This window comes from Melanotaenia boesemani, chromosome 8 (genome assembly GCF_017639745.1).
Source record: "Melanotaenia boesemani isolate fMelBoe1 chromosome 8, fMelBoe1.pri, whole genome shotgun sequence".
Lineage (NCBI taxonomy): Eukaryota > Metazoa > Chordata > Actinopteri > Atheriniformes > Melanotaeniidae > Melanotaenia > Melanotaenia boesemani.
In genome coordinates this window covers 10,129,166-10,150,399 of record NC_055689.1, presented here as the reverse complement: position 1 = coordinate 10,150,399, position 21,234 = coordinate 10,129,166, and the positions used below count along the sequence as shown (strand labels likewise).

General features: G+C 41.6%; 1 protein-coding gene across 1 annotated transcript; it reads left to right on the top strand.

Moving 5' to 3' along the window:
* The first annotated feature begins 561 nt into the window (after positions 1-561).
* chd8 (chromodomain helicase DNA binding protein 8) lies at positions 562-21,104 on the top strand. Its single transcript, XM_041991309.1, has 39 exons — positions 562-663; positions 1,686-2,791; positions 2,901-3,227; positions 4,588-4,701; positions 4,808-5,310; positions 5,458-5,569; positions 6,180-6,386; positions 6,528-6,596; positions 6,694-6,749; positions 6,850-6,967; positions 7,054-7,137; positions 7,261-7,398; positions 8,286-8,407; positions 8,769-9,012; positions 9,094-9,270; positions 9,365-9,508; positions 9,621-9,719; positions 9,911-10,070; positions 11,859-12,069; positions 12,205-12,400; positions 12,516-12,686; positions 12,777-13,067; positions 13,178-13,398; positions 13,481-13,683; positions 13,856-14,012; positions 14,103-14,192; positions 14,310-14,413; positions 14,560-14,683; positions 15,552-15,627; positions 15,745-16,016; positions 16,135-16,367; positions 16,519-17,187; positions 17,288-17,394; positions 17,509-17,733; positions 17,954-18,049; positions 18,132-18,245; positions 18,369-18,470; positions 18,549-18,653; positions 18,987-21,104. Exons 2-39 carry the CDS (start codon positions 1,787-1,789, stop codon positions 19,353-19,355), a joined length of 7,815 nt encoding a protein of 2,604 aa, XP_041847243.1. The 5' UTR covers positions 562-663; positions 1,686-1,786; the 3' UTR covers positions 19,356-21,104.
* The last annotated feature ends 130 nt before the right edge of the window (positions 21,105-21,234 follow it).

The following is a 21,234-nucleotide window of genomic DNA, read 5'->3' as shown; positions in this document are numbered from 1 at the left end:
CGCATAAATCGATCACCAACGCACCCAGAATCAGACCGTCACACGAAAGCTGTTATCAATAACCAAAATATTCCATTAATATTAACCAGAAACGTCACAGGGAATTTATTTAATATATATTTACACATATAAAAAGTGATTTAGAAACGACACGACAAGTCTTCATTCATTTAATGATATGAACTGATTCCTGTGCTGCGGCCAATGTAATAAAACGCTGAAAAAAACTGATGGAGTCATTCACAAACAGATATGAAGGCTGCGCAGCACATTAGAAATTATTAAAACGTCTTTTATTTTTGTCCGCTCTGTTTCAAAAGTCCCGTGCTTTTTACTGCGCGCATCTTCGGCTGTAAAACAGCTATACTGAAGATCGCCAAGTCAAATGATCTCAGCTAGGCCGCATTTATTGTTTTCTCAACCTAACTACATCTCTTATCCCGCCCAGAGAAACAGTAAAAATGATGGAGGGTCATTTAAGCCAATGATAATGCTGTATGCTGCCGGCTCGGGAGAAGACGCACCAATCATCGTTCGGTAGCATCGGAGGGGCACGCTTTCTACGCTTTCTCTAGCAAGAAGTTAGTTCCTGCTCTTCCCTGGCCGTTTCCTGTAATCGTACAGTGTTGTGAGACGGAGAAAGCCATGTGTGTCGATGCAAAGGTAAATTTAGCACCCCGAAATTATTACTGTGGGAGTTGGGGCAGTGGTTATGATAGTTATTTTCAGGTATTTTTACCGAAAATTAGACGCAGATCAACCGAAACAGTATTGCGGCCTAACCTGTGTCTGAACGTTGACGGGCAATGGTTATTGTGGCACGTTGCTTTGGTTTGGTCCGGTTTGTTGATGAGATAGAAGGAGTCCGGTAGACTGAATGGTCGGTAGTAAATGACAGAGTAGGGAACCGACGACCTAAAACACATAATGTATCGCGTTTATGAGCCTCAGTGTGTTATTGGTGCCTCACACGCTTTTGTAATCGACATATTTTGGTCGCGGGAGAAGCTAATGCTAGCCCCGTTTAGTAAGAAAGACTGCAATACGACCGGAGGAGGAAAGCATCGTACCTGTCCAGCATCAGTACCCTCCTTGTCTGACTCCACCACAGACTTGTCTCATTCATAATATTTCTTCTGATTCGGTAAATTATGTTAGATATAATGAAAGTTTAAATTATTAATAATTAATTTTCCCCCCCAAAAAACTCTAGCATCACTTTGAAAGCATGTCTGAATAATGTTAGTTAGATAATACACAAAAGTATTAGTTTCAAGTTTTCATCAGTAATATTGTTCTGTAAACAAAACAAAAACATATTCACTAGTAAATGGTTCTTTAAAAACAAACATAATCACTAGTAAATTTGTATAACAAGACAGTTTTCTTGAAATGTGACTTAAATGCACAGTCTCAACTACTAAGGCAAAATAAGTTTCTACATACTAAATTTAGCTAGTTTTGTCGTGTGTATTGGGAATCTAGACTTACCTAAATTATTTTATACTTCAGTCATACTGGGGAGAGTAAAGTGCAAACCGAAGAGCTTACAGGGTTGTCTTTGTCCTCTAGTCCACTCTCTCTGCTATTTCTAAACTCTGTTATACTTAAATGACTGTAAAACCAGTCAGGTTTTCTGCTCTCAGAACATTGTACAATTTACTGTGTTTCTTTTCTTTTTCTAGCTTTTTCCTTAAAAGTTGAGAAGAATTGGACAACAAATATATAGCTTCCACCTCGGAGTCTTTTTAACATTGTGCCCGTCTCCCTGAGTGGAGTGGGCAAGATGGCAGATCCCATTATGGACCTTTTTGAGGACACGCCCCTGTTTAACCTGGATGCCCTGCCAGATGACTCCTTCTCTCAGGGTTCCTCAGACCCTGTGGAAGAAGCTCTGAAGCTTGCTTTAGGCCAGGTGGATCCACCAGCTGAGCCAGAGTCCACCCCTGAACTCATGGTCAACACAAGCCTTGGTGTTCCTGTAGCAACTCCTGCCATCCCAGACCCTGGCCTTGTTCAAGTTGCCTCGCAGCAGCTGGTGCCAGTGGTGACTGCTCAGACTGTTTCTGTAGCTGCTGCTCCTACCGTGACTCCAGCTCCTGCTCCCACCCCTGCTGATATCGTACCTCAGATACAAGCCCAGACTACCATACCCATTGTCAGCAACACCAGTGGAGCGACCAGTAGCACTGTCTTGCTGAGCTCACCTCTGACTGTTTCTAGTCCTCCGGCTACCACTACCACAGTCACCACACAGCAGCTTGCACAAATAACTCACCAGCTCACTCCCCAACAGTTGGCTGCTATCACACAGCAAGCTGGTGGTAAAATTGTCATTCTCAAAGGACCCCAGGGTCAAGCCCAGGTGCTGCAGACTGTATCAGGAACCACACCACAGACAAGTGGAAAGGTCATCCGTGTGTTGTCAGGCACTCCACTTAAACCTGGAATGTCCATTCTGCAGGGGGGGACAGTCTTGAATCAGGCAAGCCCAGGACAAACCCAAGTCAAGTTGGGAACTGCAGGAGTACAAAGGCTGCTGCAGTCCCCCAATGGGCCAGTGAAACAGGTGTTGCTTACATCCATGCCTCAACAGCTACAGCAAACACAAGGCCAGTCAGTTCAGGTGCAGATTCCAGCCCAGGCGCAGATTGCTCAGGGCCAGACTACAGTCCAAGTCCAACCCCAGGCCCAGGCTGCCCAGATACAACCCCAAGGCCAAGGTGCTCAGATCCAGGTCCAGACGCAGGGTCAGGTGCAGCTCCAGCCAGCCATGCAGACCCAGTCACAGGTAAGCATCACTGCATCTCACCATCTCTGCACCATTCCAGGTGATGCTTTGAGTGGTCCTGTATTAAGCTGTCTGCTGTAATGAGTCTTTATCTATTTTCTCATTCTAGGGGGGTGAAGCAAAACGCATCACCCTGGTTCTTCAACAACCCTCTCAGACTGGCTCTGTGACGCCAGCTGGTCAAGCCATTACAACTCAACAGCAGGTTACGCAGGTCCAGCAAGTTCAGACGGCACAAGGGGGCCAACAGCAGCAAGCACAGGTCCCTGCTAGACTAGTGCTGGGTCAGCTCCCTGGTGGCAAGCTGGTACTCCAGGGAAGCCAGCTTGCAGCCCTAACCCAGGCTCGGGCTGCAGGCCAGGCTGGAGGACAGCCCAAAGTCCTCACAATTCAGCTGCAAGTGCAACAACAGCCCAACCAGCAAGGAGGAGTCAAGGTGAGAAACAATGTTTTCACGGGTTAGATATACCCACAAATTTTTTGGTTTTGAAGGATTCTTTTTTTTTTAGATCAGTCCAAATAACAAACAAACAAACCAAAAAATAAAACAAAAAACATTTACTAGACATGCTAACTAGTATGTGTTAGCAAACAAGCTAATTTTCATTAATCAGCACAGGGACATTCATTGTTTTGAATCTGTTTTTGTGAACATCTGATGCTTTAAAGTGAGTGATCTGCTTAAGTAAAAATTACAGATAAGTTGTCTGCATTCTGAGATGTTTGCATGTACCTGTTAAAAAAGTAGTATGGCCCTCACTACCATTCTTCTGCATGCACCCACCACAGGTTTACAGACATGATTGATAACCTCATGTTATATTTTGTAGCATGCAGGTTGCATTTGTAAGGCTGCTCACCTGTGTTTGAGGTATGATGGATTAAGAATAATTAATGCATAATTAATGATGTCTAATTGTTTTTATTTCTTTGGTTCTTTAGGGTTATAGATCAGTCAGACACCAGATTTAATGGGTTTGGGTTTAAAATCAGCTATGTGTTTTTAGTGTTTTCCAATTCATTGTTGCTCTAAATAGTTACAAATTGGGTGTGTCACTGTAATATTATGTTGTTTTGCATCACAGCTCTGTTTAATGTAAGGCATGCAATCACACTGATTTCTTCCCTAATAATTTCTGTTTCAGGTTACTGTTCAGTTCAGTATAGATTAGCTCAGGGAAACCTCAGTTAGCTTGGATATGAGAAGAAAAACTAAAGCATGATATTGTGAGATTTATGGATATAATTATCGTAGATCTTAATGGAAATAAGCTTATTGAATTTTATACATGTATTTCTAAACAATCACATAAATGTTAAGTCAGTGAAAGTTGCCGTAATTTTATTTATTTGTTTATTTTTACTCAGCCAATGTGAAATGCTTAGATATACATCTTCAGGTTGTTTTGTCAAGTTAATTTGTGATTGAAATAGTTTTTTTTTATTTTTATTTCGATTTATATTTACTATCTTAAATCGTGGCTGCAGTTTTGGGAATTGTTAGCTTGTACGTTCAGAACAGAGGATAAATCTGTGTTTAACTTGGCTTTGTGCATAGTTTAAAAAGAAAAGTTAATGGTCCAAAATCACTATCAAAAGTGTGTTTTAAATGCTCTCATGTCTAAAAGCATATGGAAATAATGCTTTTGTTGTTAGACTTTTGATATAATGCCAGACTAGAAGAATTGTTTAAGAATATTCTCATCAGATACCAAACAGATTAGATTTCTACCTTTTTCATTTATTTCATAATTTTCAAAAGAGACTTTAATACTTTTTCTCTTTCATGGTGACAGTACCAGCTGGTGTCAGGAGCTGGCAACACCGGCAGCCCTCAAGTGTTGCAAATATCCCAGGGCCAAGGAGGACAGAGAGTCGCTGTACCTCTCAAAATGCTCCTACAGACACAGGTAACCCTTCATATTTGCATCCATTAGAGCAGAATGTTTAATTTAAAACAGATGAACTATTAAAAAAAAAAAAAAAAGACATTTTTTGACATTTTCTCTCACACAGACGAGTTCAGCCTCATCTTCTGGCGGTGCAGTCTCTGTGGTGAAGGTCATCAACTCTTCGACTGCAGGTCCTTCTACTACAACCACCACTCCATCCCAGGCCATTCGCATTACCAAGGCTCCTGGTGAGTCTGCATCTGTGCGACGTGTGGAGATTCTTTGTAAGCAGGAGAAGGCAAACCGTATCGTGGCTGAAGCCATTGCACGGGCCAAAGCGCGCGGTGAGAAGAACCTGCCCAGAGTCCTTAACCAGGATGAGCTTCCAAGCACACAGACCTCTCCAGAACTGGGAGGTACTCTGACTGTTGTGTCTGCTGCAAAGAAAAAAAGCAGTGGAGGATCAAGCAAAAAGAAGAGTCCTGTATCTGGTGGACCGGTACCAAAAATTGCAGTCGGGGCTGACAAAAAGGGCAAAGTGAAGGTACCAGGAGGAACAACTGTGGTGGGCGGAGGTGCAGTAATATCTGTGCCTGGGAACAAGAGCAAAAGCAAGACTAAAGCAAAGTAAGATAGAATTCTGTTTGTAAGGAGTAGATAAAGGAGAATTACTTTCTGTTTGGGAATGGAGGTTTTTATAAAGCCCTTTTTATTTCTTAACCATTGCTTCATTTTCTTTGCGTCTTTCCTCTGTTCTTCCACTTCCTCCTGCAGCACTATTACTTTAGTGGGAGCAAAGAAAAGAAAGAGAAATGCATCCTCGGACCACTCTGATGGGGAGCTGAGCCCTCCCTCACCTGCAGCACTGGAGGATGACATGATTACGGTACACACACATGGATAGTGAACACAATAAGTTTGTATGAACGCATCTTGTTGTGAGTGTGAGTGCTGCAAAATCTGAGTTCATCTGTTAACAAACACATGACAGGTTTGACGGTTTTGACCAGTCAGACAGAGGTTGTCCTAGTTGACAGTGCTGTGACATATGTGACATCAGAACATTTATAGCTGAAATTTTGATAGTTGCATTTCTGGCCCAGTTCTTAGAAATTGTGTTGGATAATGAGGTCAGACAAACTGTGTTATAAAGTAACATGAGTAGTGCGATTGGGATGACTGTAGCTCAAGAGGGACAGCAACTGACTGCCAATTGGGAGGTTAGTGGTCCTAATGTGTGAAAGTTCAATATGAAACAGTTTTTTTTTTAAAGTACTACATAACCTATAAGTCTGTATACCCTAAGAAGTGAGGTATTATTGTATGTGTGAATGAGAAAATGTGGCTTTTATGGAAAAGAACGTTGAGTGGTCAACAAGACTGAGCACAATATAAATACAGTTCATTTGCTGTTTATTTGCCGCTTACATTCTGCCATGTCATGCAAGAAAATGATCCAAAGCACATTTAATTCACACCCACTCCATTTTGGCCAGAAGAGGCGTTCCAGTCGTGTGGTGAAGAGGAAGAAGTACACCGAAGACCTGGATATCAAAATAACAGATGACGAGGACGAGCAGGAAGATGTCGATGTCACTACGACTGCAGCGGCTGTGGCCTCCATCAGTGGAGGGGCGGCAGCGCAGCTGAAGCAGGAAGTAGAACTTGATGGTGATGGACTGCCCAGTATGCAGTTCTTTGTGGTGAGTGTCAGTTCTGGTTGTTTATTGTTTTCTGAAGACACCCACTGATTATTATATTGCTTAAATGTGTGGTTGCTGGTGTAAGGTTGAAGATGTGTTGGAGTTTTACAAGCTTTTCTGCATCGCTTCTGTAATTTACAGGAAAATCCAAGTGAGGAAGATGCTGCCATTGTAGACAAAGTGCTGTCTATGAGGATAACCAAGAAGGAGGTATTTTTTATTTATTTACACTGCCACTCGACACCTAATAATGCAATTATTTGATGTATTTGTGAACTGCCTGTTAATATCTCTTCTTTTCTTCAAGGTGTCTCCAGGCCAGTATACCACTGTTGAGGAATTCTTTGTAAAATACAAGAACTAGTAAGTTTATTTATCTTATTGAACAACTTGAGTCTCAGCACTTGACACTTTAATTCCTTAACGGGAAAGCCTGCAAATATAAATGCACTCTTGTTCTCAGTTCGTACTTGCACTGTGAGTGGGCCAGTTTGGATCAGCTAGAGAAGGACAAGAGGATCCATCAAAAGATCAAGAGGTTCAAGACCAAGCATGCGCAGATGAGACACTTGTTCCAGGAGGTGAGAAGGAGGCAGATTCTGACACCTCATAGTTTATGCAGCAGCTCAGATAGTTGAACTAGACCATAAACTGTTGTTCTCTGCAGGATGAAGAACCATTTAACCCTGACTATGTGGAGGTGGACAGGATCCTTGATGTGTCCCACAGTGTGGACAAGGACAATGGCGAGGTCAGAAATGAGTACTTTGTCAAAATCACAGTTTTTGACTTTTTCTTCTTTTATGAATTAGAATATTTGCTGGCAGTAGGCTTGTATTAAAACAACTTGAACGTCTCTTCTCATGACCTCTAGCCTGTTATCTACTACCTGGTGAAGTGGTGCTCTCTGCCGTATGAGGACGCCACTTGGGAGCTAAAAGAGGACGTTGATGAGGGCAAAGTTGAGGAGTTCGGCAAAATCCAAAACCGACAACCTCGTCTGAAGAGAATGGTAAGTAGTGAAAGAGAGGTGGCTTGGAGCATGTGGGGTTTTATCCAATCACCTTGTTTTTTTTTTTACATATTTCAAGTTTGCTCAAAAGTATGTTTAGAAAAAGAACGATTATTTTTTTCTGTTACATTTTAGTCAAATTGTTTGTGAGCTTTTATTATTCTATCTCTTTAACTAGTAACATGTGGAAAAGGGATTTAGAAATGCGTTGTTTAACTTCTTTTTCAACACTTTTGTTGGTCTAAGGTGATGTGAGTGGACCTGACAGTGTTATCCCACGAGACTCTTTTCACTTTATGTCTGAATGCAGCTTTTAGGAGCAGCGATAAAATAGTTAAAGTGTGAATGACAGAATGTTGTTGCAGATTTATAGATGTTGATGTTACGTTGCTTATCTCTTAAAAAAAAAAAGTTCATACCAGCCTTTTTGATTTCAATCCTAGTCGGTTTGCTCAAAGTCTGCTTCATTTTGGGTATTGTGAATATGCAAACAAATTCTGATTTGAATCAAAGAAAACACACTGAGTGGAACGTGTTATTTAAAAGGTCCGATTAGTTTGAGGAGTGCAGCATGAACCCAGCCTTGGTCTGGAAGAATATTATACACCCCAACTGATTGGAGTCCCCAGTCAGACTGAGTCTAGCTGACTATCCTGGTGTGATAAATACTGAAGTTGCAACAAATGGTAATTGATCCTAAAGAGACACTAGGTCAAAATCAACTCAACATCTACCTCATCTGCACTGACATGGAAAATAATAGAAAGGTTTAGGACAAGTTTTTGTAGATTTATTTAAATCTTTTTAATTTAAGAAGTCAGAAAGCACATAAACAAGTTTATCTTTTTTTCTTCCCTCCTCATCGGTTCTTACTTCTCTCTCTTTAGGTGAGACCTCAAGCTAATTCATGGAAAAAGTTGGAGGAGACCAGAGAGTACAAGAATGGCAACACACTGAGAGAGTATCAACTGGAAGGAGTCAACTGGCTTCTCTTCAACTGGTATAACAGGTATTTATCACACACACGCTGGGTTACAGTTTATGACCATTAGTGGCAAAGTGACCTTTGAAATGGGATTAGCTTTACTGGGTAAAGTGTCCAGACTGTCATTAAAATGGAAGCAGTGTCATCTTCAGGATCAAGAGTTTTAGACAGCATTAAAGTTTCCTTTGTAATTCAAGATTTAAAAAAAAAAGGTCCTACTTAAAGGAAATATAGAAAGATGAGAAGAGTGAAAACATGAGATAGCGATTTGATAAAAGTATTGTGTATAATATCAAATTAAATAAGAAAAATATTATGTGAGTATTATGTTAGTACTTCCTCCATAGATTCAGGATTCACACTCAAAGTTTTCATTGTCTTTCAGGCAGAACTGCATCCTGGCAGACGAGATGGGTCTGGGGAAGACCATCCAGTCCATCGTGCTTCTGTCAGAGGTGTATGCTGCTGGTGTCCAAGGCCCGTTCCTGGTCATCGCTCCCTTGTCCACCATCACCAACTGGGAGAGGGAGTTTTTTTCCTGGACCCACATGAATGCCATTGTCTACCACGGCAGCCTGGCGAGCCGACAGATGATCCAGCAGTATGAGATGTACTGCAAAGATGACAAGGTGTGCTTATCCACTGAGATGGTAACTAATTAACTTAACTGATGTTAAACATCTCTAATTAAATAATTATTCTGTTTACAGGGACATCTGATCCCGGGTGCGTATAAGTTTGATGCCCTCATCACAACTTTTGAGATGGTGTTGTCCGACTGTCCGGAGCTGAGGGAGATCGCCTGGCGTTGTGTAATCATCGACGAGGCTCACCGCCTTAAAAATCGCAACTGTAAGCTGTTGGACAGCTTGAAGATGCTTGACCTTGTAAGTGGACCACAGCTGATGGTACTTTGTACCTATGTAATTTGATCAAATATATGCCTGTCTGTCTTAAACTGTACTCTGTGGTTTCTCTCAGGAACACAAAGTGCTGTTGACCGGCACTCCTCTTCAGAACACTGTGGAGGAACTCTTCAGTCTGCTTCATTTCCTGGAGCCGGCTCAGTTTCCCTCTGAAATTGAATTTCTCAGAGACTTTGGAGACCTCAAAACAGAGGAACAGGTGTGAAATCCTGTCACCTTCACACACATACACATAGCTTTCATAGGTTTTGTCTTGATGTAACATCTGTGTGGTTGTTGTTGAACAAGTATCTGCTGACTCGGTCCTGTAGGTTCAGAAACTGCAGGCAATATTAAAACCCATGATGTTGCGAAGGCTCAAGGAGGATGTGGAGAAGAACTTGGCACCCAAACAGGAGACCATCATTGAGGTCAGTCTTTACAAGACTTTGTTTCCTTCATCTTTCTCAAGAGAACTGTAAGCAAAGTTCCTCTAAATGATTTAGGCTTGATTAATTGTATAAAACATAGAGGGGATGTCATTAATATAACTAATTAGAGAATATGCATCGAGGTGGACCAGGTTTAAGGAGACTTAAAAAAAAATCTCATTTCCTTGAAGGTTGAGTTGACTGATGTCCAGAAGAAGTACTACAGGGCCATTCTGGAGAGGAACTTTAGTTTCCTGAGTTTGGGGGCAAACAGTAACAGCAATGTTCCCAACCTGCTCAACACAATGATGGAGCTCCGCAAGTGCTGCAACCACCCCTACCTCATCAACGGTAACTTGTGTTCCTCTTCTTATTGTGATTCCACATTTTTATGTCAGCTTTTATCTAGTGTTGGACAACAATTCAATATCAATATATATCGCAATATACTTTTATTCAGTAACGGTGATATGAGTTTTGAACACATTTCCGATATTTTGATAAAGATAAACACATTGGCTACATAAGTGATGATGTACACCACAGACACGTAGCCCAGCAGCAGCTGGCTGTGTTCAGCACGAGGTAGAAGTCTAGGCTAAGCTCAAACGCTGCTAGTTTTAGCTACAAAACGAGTGCTCGTGTCCGTGACTGAGCAAGCTTCTACAAGCGAAGAAAAATCAGACTAAATAGTTGATAAGAGAGTAAAGAATAACTCAATGGTTTGGAAGTGGTTTGGCTCAGTGTCGCCAACTTAGCGACTTTGTCCTGTTCGTTTTCACTCCCCTCTAGTGACCCTTTTTTGAAAATTTTTTATGTTTTTTATTTTTAAGCGACTAGCGACTTTTTCTGGTATTGTTAGAGACTTTTGGGGACTGTAATGTAGTTTTACTTTTCTCAGTGAGGATCTGGTGTTACCCCCTCCCCGTTTATTGTAGCAATTCTGAGTACTTTTACTCTTAAGCCTAGTTGAAGCACTGTTGTTAAAATCTTTTAAGAATAACACAAAAAGCCTGTGTTGTAGTTTAAAGTTAGAGATATTATTATTGAGAAAGGTAAAAGTTTTATTTGACCTTTGATGGTGATTTCAAATTTCATTGTTTGAAGGATAATTTAGCCTTGCTAAATACAAATAAATGGTGAGAATTAATTTATTGTACAGTTTTTATTTCTAAAATGTTATACTGGAGGAGTTTCATAGACTTGGCAAAATAATTTTTAGTTTTACAAGCGTCTGTCTTTTTTTGAGGCTTTTATATTGTTTATATCGATATCAGAATTATATCGTATCGACCAAAATTAAGAAATATATCGTGATAAAAGTTTTGGCCATATCGTCCAGCCCTGCTTTTATCTTTCATTTTAAAATTGGTTGACTGCAGATTAGGGCTGCAACTAATGACTATTCTGATAGTCGATTAGTCACCGACTATTAAAATGACTAGTCGACCAATCGGATTATGTATCTCATGAAGATTGTAAATGGATCTTATTTCACTTTCAGCTTTGAAATTTTGCATAAGGTTGTCAAGTCCGACGTGCCTCCTTTATAAATGTTCGAGCATTGCAGACGTACTTCCGTGGTACACAAGGTCCGCTTTATAAATCTCACATGTATGAAGTTATCCCAGACTTTTAACGTTCTCCGCCGCCATTCTCTTCCCCAGTCCGCCGCCATATTTTCCCCTAGCGGACTTTACTGCGCATGTGCAACTCTCAGCAGAGATTAAAAAAGAAGACGATGTCTCACTCTGTATTTTTTCCCCCTCTTTGCTCATGTGCATTGTGCAACTCTCAGCAGAGATAAAATTAGAAGACGATGTCTCACTCGGTAGTTTTTTTTTATTTATTCTTTTGCCAACAATAGTCGACGGCTAAATTCGTTGTTGACTATTTTTATTGTCGACTATTGTCGACAACGTCGACTAATCGTTGCAGCCCTACTGCAGACTGAGGGTGTGTAACTCACTGCTTTTCTGCTGTATGCTACTTTTTAGCTATACATTGACCTCCAAAAACAACTGCCTTGAATGATGTGCTTATATGATCCTACTACTGGCAGCTTTTGATCATATAACATAAACATTAACTTTCACCAGGCTGACATACAATAACGCTCTCTCTCTTTGTGCTGTTTAGGTGCAGAAGAGAAGATCGTAGCGGAGTTGCGGGAGGTGTATGACCCCCTAGCCCCGGACTTTCATTTGCAGGCCTTAGTTCGGTCGGCCGGAAAACTGGTGCTTCTGGACAAGTTGCTGCCTCGTCTCAAGGCTGGTGGCCACAAAGTGCTCATCTTCTCTCAGATGGTGCGCTGTTTAGATATTCTGGAGGACTACCTCATCAACAAGAGGTATTGTGTAGAAATGATATTTTATGTGTTAATAAAACATCTGTTTGAGCTATTAGTAAAAACTTTGCTAAATGATTCTTAATGTCTTGTGTGTCTCATGTGGACTGTTTTTTTTTTTTTTTTTTTTTTTTACAGATACCTTTATGAGCGAATTGATGGCAGAGTGCGTGGAAACTTGCGACAAGCTGCCATTGATCGCTTCAGCAAACCTGACTCAGATCGCTTTGTCTTCCTGCTGTGTACTCGTGCTGGCGGCCTTGGTATAAACCTGACCGCTGCAGACACCTGTATCATTTTTGACTCAGACTGGAACCCTCAGAATGACCTGCAGGTACAAGATTTTACAGCCACGTTTGGATTAACGCTCATAATTTAGAACCATCCTAATCACTTTATGTAAACAGCTGCATGTTCTGCATTGACCCTTCTTTTTGCTCCTAATCCAGGCCCAAGCTCGGTGTCATCGTATTGGCCAGTCGAAGGCGGTCAAGGTCTACCGACTCATCACCAGAAATTCCTATGAGAGGGAGATGCTGGACAAAGCAAGTCTAAAACTTGGTCTGGACCGTGCGGTCCTGCAAAGCATGAGTGGCAACAAAGACAGTAATGTCAATGGGGTAAGAAAAAAAAAATGATAAAACTCAAAACCAAGCTGCTTATATGATTCTGGATCACTTGTGTTAATGCTTTTATGTCATCTTAAACAGATCCAGCAATTCTCCAAGAAAGAGATAGAGGATCTTCTAAGGAAAGGAGCTTACGCTGCCATCATGGATGAGAATGATGAAGGTAGTCGATTCTGCGAGGAGGATATTGACCAGATCCTTCAGCGAAGAGCAACCACCATCACGATTGAGAGTGAGGGCAAGGGTTCCACGTTCTCCAAAGCCAGCTTTGTGGCCTCTGAAAACCGCAGTGACATCGCCCTCGATGACCCCGAATTCTGGCAGAAGTGGGCTAAGAAAGCCGACATAGACGTGGATTCCATGAATCAGAAGGTAACGCTTTGATTCATTTTGATGAATATAATTTATTTTAGGTGGATTCATTTATTTGTGTTAAAATTCCTGTATATTTACTTCATGGAGAAATCCTCTTTTACCCACAGAACACTCTTGTGATTGACACACCGAGAATTCGTAAGCAGACACGACAGTACTCCAGTTTACGCGGTGAAGGTGGAGACTTGTCTGACCTAGACAGCGATGATGAGTATCCACCTGCAAATTCTAGACATTCACGGGCTTCTCGCCGCTCTGATCGCCACAGCGGAGGGGGTTACGGTCGCACCGACTGTTTCCGGGTAGAGAAACACCTGCTTGTTTATGGGTACGACATGACATCAACCATAGATCTTTATTTTTTTTTCTGTTGTCCTCTGTATGAATCTTTCTTACCTGCCTATCTTCAGGTGGGGACGATGGAGGGATATCTTGTCCCATGCCAGGTGTAAGAGGCGTCTAAGTGAACGTGACGTAGAGACCATCTGCCGTGTCATCCTAGTTTTTTGTCTGCTCCACTATCGCGGAGATGAGAACATAAAGAGTTTCATCTGGGAGCTCATCACACCACCAGAGAATGGCCGCGAACCACAAACACTACTAAACCACTCTGGTAGGGAGCTGCATCCTCTTAAATCAAAGTTTGCACTTCTTAGACTGAAGAATGCAGAAAGAAAATCTTCCTAATTTGTCAACCTGATACTTATCAAAGAATCAGTATGTTGAAATGCCTGTTCTTCAAATAGACATTTGATTGTTTCGTTTTTTTGTTTTATTTTTTCTAGGCCTGTCTATCCCTGTTCCAAGAGGCAGGAAGGGTAAGAGGGTGAAGGCCCAGAGTACATTTGATGTTCAGAAGGTGGAGTGGATCCGCAAGTACAATCCTGACACTCTGTTGCTTGATGACAGCTACCGCAAACACCTCAAGCACCAGTGCAACAAGTGTGTGAAACCCACTCAGATGTTTTTGCATAAATGTGCATGCAGTTTCATTCGTGGTTCAGCATTAAAACCTCTCCTCTCTCCTCCCAGGGTGTTGCTGAGAGTGCGTATGCTCTACTATCTGAAACAGGAAGTGATAGGTGAACATGCTGATTCTGTCCTAAAAGGGGCTGACATCAGGTATTTTAATACTCTCCATTGTGATTGGTGTTACACATGTGCACAGTCACTCAGGCTCATTACTGCAGTTCACAGTGATGCACAAAGCCAGAATGCCATGCATTTTTTTTCTTTCAGGGATGTTGATATCTGGATGCCAGAGATGGAGCAGCAGGAGGTGCCTGCAGCATGGTGGGACTCTGACGCCGATCGTTCACTTCTTGCTGGTGTATTCAAACATGGTAGGTTCAGCTTTTTCTATATTCAGGTTGCAGTGTTTCAGTAAGTTAGGTTTATTTATTTTAATGACCTACAGAATGTCTGCTTGTTCTGTGATGTCTGTTGTTTTAGTATTTTAACAGCCTTTGTTTTATCTCTTCTTTACCAGGTTATGAGATGTACACCACCATGCGAGCTGATCCATGCCTCTGCTTCATAGAGAGAGTTGGTCGGCCTGATGACAAGGCCATTGATGCTGAGCAGCACACCGGTGATGCTGAGCTGGGAGATGAGTAAGTTACACTGACTAACAGATCCAAATAAAATATGTCATGTTTGGTTGTTTTTTTTTTTTTTTTTCTTTTTATATCTAAGGTTGTGGCAAACTCACTTTTTGGGACACTGAAGCTCTAATTATAATTAATATTTTAAGGTGGAGAGTGATGACGGTTATATCTACATTAACATGAAAGATAGTTGATAACCTACCATACATTATACTGTGTTATCATGCAGGTAGTAGTTGCAAAACAACTCGTCTCTTTCTTACAGTTTAAAATTATTTGGCAACCTTATTGTAGATTTATAATATCTGGCACTCGACTTTCTCTTATCGATCTCTGTGAGTTATTCCAAGCTTTAAATTAAATTCTGATGCTTGAATTATTTAGCACCTTGTTGGCATTGTTGACAACTTAAACCTGTTTCCTCATCAAGTTGTCAGCATTGTTACGTAAGAGCTGCGGTGGACTACATCTGGATGTCCTCACTAAAAAAGTCATGATTAATAACGATGTAGTGCTATTGCTTAATTAATACAGTGTTTTGGAAATTTGTGGCAAGGTAGAAATGTTGATTAATTGCTTGATTATTTATTTATTTCCTCAATTTTGATTTAATCAGTTAAAATTTACCCACCAGTAAGGCCAAAGAGGGCTAACATTTCAGTAACAAATTTGACCCTGCTCCTCCACTGGGTGGAGTCTCTCAGTTAATGTGAGGAATGTATGTAGAAATGTTCACTTATAAATTAAAAACTGTGCACACTCAGCTCCTTGCTGAGTGAGAACGTTTCTTTCTTTCCCCAGTCTTGCTGACACAGACACGTTGTGTCAGTTTGTTTCCTTTCCTGCTTGATTGTGTTTTGTTTGTTTTGTGCAGCGCTGACTATGATAAGTACTCAGAGGATCCGGAGTTCAAGCCAGCTTCAAGACACACCAAAGATCTTTTTGATGAGGTATAAATCTAAGCCTCTGTATTTTTTGTTGCACTAATCATTGTGCATGGATGAGGTTGAATTTTTGTAAGCATAAAAATAAATGCACTAATGACTTTTCATTTGACTTTGGCTCAGCCTGATTCTATGAACGTGGACGATGAAATTTCTGTGGAAGACAAAGCGGGACCAGTGATCACAGAGAGTGTAACTAGCCAAAGTGGTGCATGCGATTGGCCCTCCAGCTCATCACTAACTGCACGGATGCGGCGGCTGATCACAGCTTACCAGCGCAGCTACAGACAGGAGCAGCTAAAGATTGAAGCCGAGGCTAAGGGGGACCGCAGACGCAGACGGTGCGAACAGGCCAGCAAACTGAAGGAAATTGCGCGGCAGCAACGACAACAAAGGTGTTGTACTAGAACTAGTCACTCTGGATAATCTCAGCTTTAGAAACAAAGCACTATACAAAAAACCCAAAAAATCCTTTCCTCACTACAGCTCCTTGTCTGGTGTCATTATTTTTAGGTGGACACGTAGAGAAGAGTGTGATTTCTACCGTGTGGTATCAACGTTTGGAGTGGAGAGGATGAAAAAGGAGCCAGGTCTTCCAGAGAGTGGTGAACCTGAGTTTGACTGGACACGTTTCCGTACTTTTGCTCGTCTGGATAAAAAAACCGATGAAAGCCTCAGTCGATACTTCCGCTCCTTTGTTGCCATGTGTCGCAGAGTGTGCCACCTCCGGCCTGGTCGCGATGAAGGTATCTACCGATGATGTTCTTCAGTCATTTTTCTGCAGTTATGTTTTTCGTTTCTTAATTTCTGTGTGTTGTTACGCTTGTCCTTCTTCCACTTGATGCTTGCTATTTACTTGATGTGCACTGAACCATCTTTTGCTGTCTTCTTACTCAGATCCATCAGAGCTTTCTCAAACTGTGGCCCCCATCACTGAGGAACGTGCATCGCGTACCCTTTATCGCATCAGCCTCTTGCGTCGCCTTCGTGAACGAGTCCTCCCCCACCCCTCCCTTGAGGAGCGTCTAGCTCTGGCACCATCCAGCTCTGAGCTGCCTGCTTGGTGGATTATACCAGACCACGATCGTCATCTAATGCTCGGCGCTGCTCTGCATGGCGTCAGCCGCACTGAGCTCTCAATCTTCTCAGACCCACAGTTCACTTTTAATACTGCCCGTGAAGAGTTCATCCAGAACCAGCAAGCCCCACCCCTTCCTCCTCCACCACCTCCACCTCAAGTGCCACCCATCATGACACTCGGCCAGCCCAAGTTGGAGGTGGATGTACCTGGAGTGAAGGGGGAGGAAACAGATGAAAGTGCCCGGTTGCTTGGGGCTGAAATCAGCGCCGAGCTGCAGAGTACGCCATTGAGTCACCATAGCAGCAAAGTGCGAGTTCAGGGCTGGAGCTTCAAGAGGAGCAAGGAAAGGGGAGAAAGAACAGGGGGAGAAAGGAAGGGGGAGGGTGGGTCTGATTCGGATTCAGATTCGGATTCAGGCTCATCATCTTCGGAGCGATCAGGTGGCAGTGATGACAGCGGAGAGAGTGAGGAAGAGGTGGAAAGAGGTGAGTTCATGATTAATGAGAAAAATGCTGACTCCTGTAAAAAAAACAGAAGTCATAACCTGTTCTTTTGTTTGTTTGTTTGTTTGTTTTTCCCTCTCAGGAGGAATGAAGGTGGGGGACGTGGATGAAGATAACAGCCTACTCTCCATGACTCTGTCTCAGGATGGCATTCCTCCTCCAGATCCTCTCAGAGTTGACTGGCCCAAGGTGATTAAATTACTCTTAAGCATGTCTGGAATGAAGCGGTTTGAAAAAAACAACCATGTTTTCTTCCGTCCTTGTGATGAATAACATGTATATGATGTCTGGTCTTAATCTCAGGACCGTGTGTTGATCAACCGCCTGGATAATTTGTGTACCCTTGTGCTGAGTGGTCAGTGGCCCTCAGGACGGCGTTACGTGCCTGAAGCGGCACTCAACCCTCCGAGCTCGGAGCTGGTGAGTGATGAGATGGCCTACACGAGGGTGATCCGGAAACCCAGCAGCACACCTACTGGCCTTGGTGCAGATGGAGAAGATGGAGAGTTTACAGTGAAACTCCTCAAGGTGAGAACACGGTGGAAGATTTGATTGTTAGTTGGAGACACAGGCAAGAAAACTGAATGAATAATTGGTATTCTGGTGATTGTTTGGCTAATTAAACCAGTTTGCTTGTTTAATTATGGGAGCTTTAAGGTTTTAAAAAATGTTATGCTATGCTTTAAAACAATGTTTACTTCAGCTATGGTGTAGTTTATTTCTGAACTGAGAGGTGTTTATTCACCAGGAGGAGGGCCTGAAGTTGACTTTCTCTAAGCAAGCCCTGATGCCCAACGGGTCAGGAGGAGAGAGCAGTGGTCGCAAAAAGCGCAAGGACCAAGAGGTAGACATTTATCTGTGTTCCTCTAACACCTCTCCTGGATTAGATTTTGTTTGTTGATTTTATTTTCTCTGTCCTCGTATAGCTGTCAGACCTAGACGGATTCCATGATGCATTGGAACGTACTCCTCGACGAAGGGACCCTCCCACATGGTTGAAGGAAAACCCTGATTATGAGGTGGAGGGAGACATGCTGGAGGTAAATATTATATTATTACACAATAAAACCAACTAATATTGCTTCACAATCTATCCCTGGTTTCTATCCAGCTTAATGATAACTTGGCTTTGTTTCAGCTTTGTATACATATTTGTTTTTCAGCTTCTTGTGAACAGGAGCAAGAGGAAGAGGAGAAGGAGGGCAGATAAAGCCCTCACAGGGACTGAAAAGGTCAAAATCATTAACATGAGGACGGGAAAGAAGGTGAGTCATAGTTGAACACAACTCTGATTTGCTGTCTGTGTGTTGTCCCCTACCAACTAACATTCAGACATCTTATAGGTTGGAGCTGCTTTCTGTCCAATACTACAAGACCTGAGGGAGTATCTGGAGGAGAATCCCGATAATGCAGTGGCACCTGAGTGGTCAGAAAGCGTTCGAAACTCAGTACGGAAAATATTTTTAAAATATCTTTGCTGTAAAATTTTGTGCCCTTTTTTATAACAATGCCATTTTCAGTGCACATCAATCATAAATGTATTTTGTGAAATATCACAAAAGTCATTAGAAAATAAAATACTCTCCATAGCCCTAAATGGGATAAAGTGTGTTTGGAAAATGGATGGATGGATTATTTTAGGATACTTTCAACATGACAACATGTAGAAACTTGTTAAACATCAGTTTTCTTTCATTTTTATATTATAAGAGTGCAAAACCTCTAATTCTACTATATTATTATTATTACAATCGTGCTGATCCTATTTGCTTTACTTGCAGGGCTTTCTGCCTGAGCCCTTCTTCCACCGACTGCTCACCGAGCACTCTGAGATCCCGAAGAAAAGCCGCCGCCGTCATCACCACCACCATCATCATTACCACGCTCCTGATCCCACGCCTGAAGATCCCAACCTGGACGGAGTTGAGGAGGAGACTTTGGTGTCAGATGGAGCCTACATGATGGATGAGGAGGACCTGGAAACCTCCCATCACTTCCTCACTAGCCCAGACTTTGACATTAAGATGGAGGGAGCTGATAGTCTTTCTCAAGGCGACAGCTCAGATGACAGCTCAGATCAAGAAGCCCTATTGGACGATGTCATTATAGCACAGAAGGACTCAGACTCCTCATCAAGCTCAGAGGACTGACTGATCCCCACTCCCCAAACACGTCTAATTTAGTCCCCAGTCAAAAACAAATCATATTATTCCTCAACCATTTAGTTTTACCATCATGTAACAAATTATTGATGAATTTTTGCTTTTTGCTACTTTTATTCTTTATTTTATTTAGGATTTTTTTTCCATTTAAGGAGCAGGTTTGCACCAATCAATTGTTTTTTCTATCACAGTTCTGTTGTCATTTTTATTTCTTTGATCTTCCTCTCAAACCTCTGAGAAAATGGCAAAAAGCTGAGCTTTCTTTCTGGTCCACTCATCATTGTCCTCCTCTTCCATCCAAACCTACAACTTCCCATCACATTCCCAATCGTGACCAAAAGGGGACCCTTGCTGTACAGAAACTTTTCATATCTAAAAACCTCAAAGCTGGTCCTCTAGCGCTACATGTAACTGGACACGTGTACTGAGCAGAGCCAGATCCCACAATCCTCCAATCTCGTTTGGTCATCTTTTTTCCCAGATGAGTCTGTGAACTAAAGGGGATCCAGGTTGTGGATGTACTGTTAGTGTTTTCACTCAATGGGAGGGGTGGGGGTTAGGAGGGAGGGACAGGGGAAAGTGGCATATTAGTTACTGAAGCAGTGGTAGGAGGATGGGGTGTACTGTACAATGTAGAGCTGGTCAGTTGTGTACTATGGTGCAAAGACAACAGTGAGTTACTATTCTTGTTTTATGACCTGACTGTATGTGTGATATGAATAACAGCAAACTACAGTGAAAGAAAATGTGTGTGTATTATTGTGGCTTTTTAAAGACCAAGAGTAATAATACACAGGATTAGGTCCTTTTCTAACCCATTTTAATAAATGTCTAGATTACATCATGTCTGGATGCATAAGAGCTTAAATAATCACAATTTTTAAGCTCCTCAGATCCATTAAATATACTGTTGACATGCAGCAAGCGCCTGCTACCTGGAAACTTCAAGATTTGGGACACATGATAAAATCTGCCATTAAAAACTTCTTGTTAGTGGAATGATGAAAGCCCTGACTGGAAGTAAAATGGTCTCATGTTGTCCTCTTTAAATATTCTTCCACTATTATGATTAGTTGACTAGGAGAACAGTCATAAGAAAAATAGATTTACAAAGCTGGTACCTCACTTTTTTCCCTACATGTAAAAATTAGTATCAAATCAGCTGGTCCCTGGATGAGACTCCATTGTTCTCCCACAGCAAAAACTCTAACTGGGATTATTCTACACAATTGTTTAAGATTCTAAGCATTAGGAAACAATTTCTATTGACTATTGAGTACTCTTCAAATTAGTAAATGTGATTGGTTTTCATTGTGTGCTAAATTAAGATGCTTCCATGTGTTCTCTGTTCCTATTGTCCCTCATTCTTGAGGATATTGCAGTCCATTAAATGGACACCCCTCAGGGGGGAGCACAAAGCTGGACTGTGGCTACAGAGGAAGGGTTCTGTGGGATTTACCTAATTAATGTTAAAACATTTTCCCCATTGTTTAAAATGACAATCAGAAAAACTTCTTATGAAAATGTGTTAATATTAGATAATGGTATATTATTTAAAAAATTATGTTTACTATTAGAAAAAAAATCGGATCCTAGTGGGTGAGTTTAATTTTATGTTTTTGTCTTTAAGTCAGTCAGGCATAACTCAATCCAGTCATTTTACAGATATACACAGAGGAGAAGGGAGGTGGTGTTTTAAAAGACTTTAAAATGCCAGTCTATTAAAAATACCATCTTTGTCCTGTGTTGTGAGCTCCAGAAAGTTGAATCTTGACCCAACAGATGGATTAGAAGTAGACAGTTAGAGGTGTGTATTAATGGCATATTATATGTTGAAAATGAAACTGTTTTTAGCACGTAAACTGCA

What these genes read in the sequence shown, in the direction of transcription:
- chd8 (XM_041991309.1), top strand. Translation starts at nt 1,787, where the DNA reads ATGGCAGATCCCATTATGGACCTTTTTGAGGACACGCCCCTGTTTAAC. An exon ending in CTCTTCAACTGGTATAACAG is followed by an intron (nt 8,408 to 8,768) that starts GTATTTATCACA and finishes ATTGTCTTTCAG; the next exon opens with GCAGAACTGCATCCTGGCAG. An exon ending in CTAAAAGGGGCTGACATCAG is followed by an intron (nt 14,193 to 14,309) that starts GTATTTTAATAC and finishes TTTTTCTTTCAG; the next exon opens with GGATGTTGATATCTGGATGC.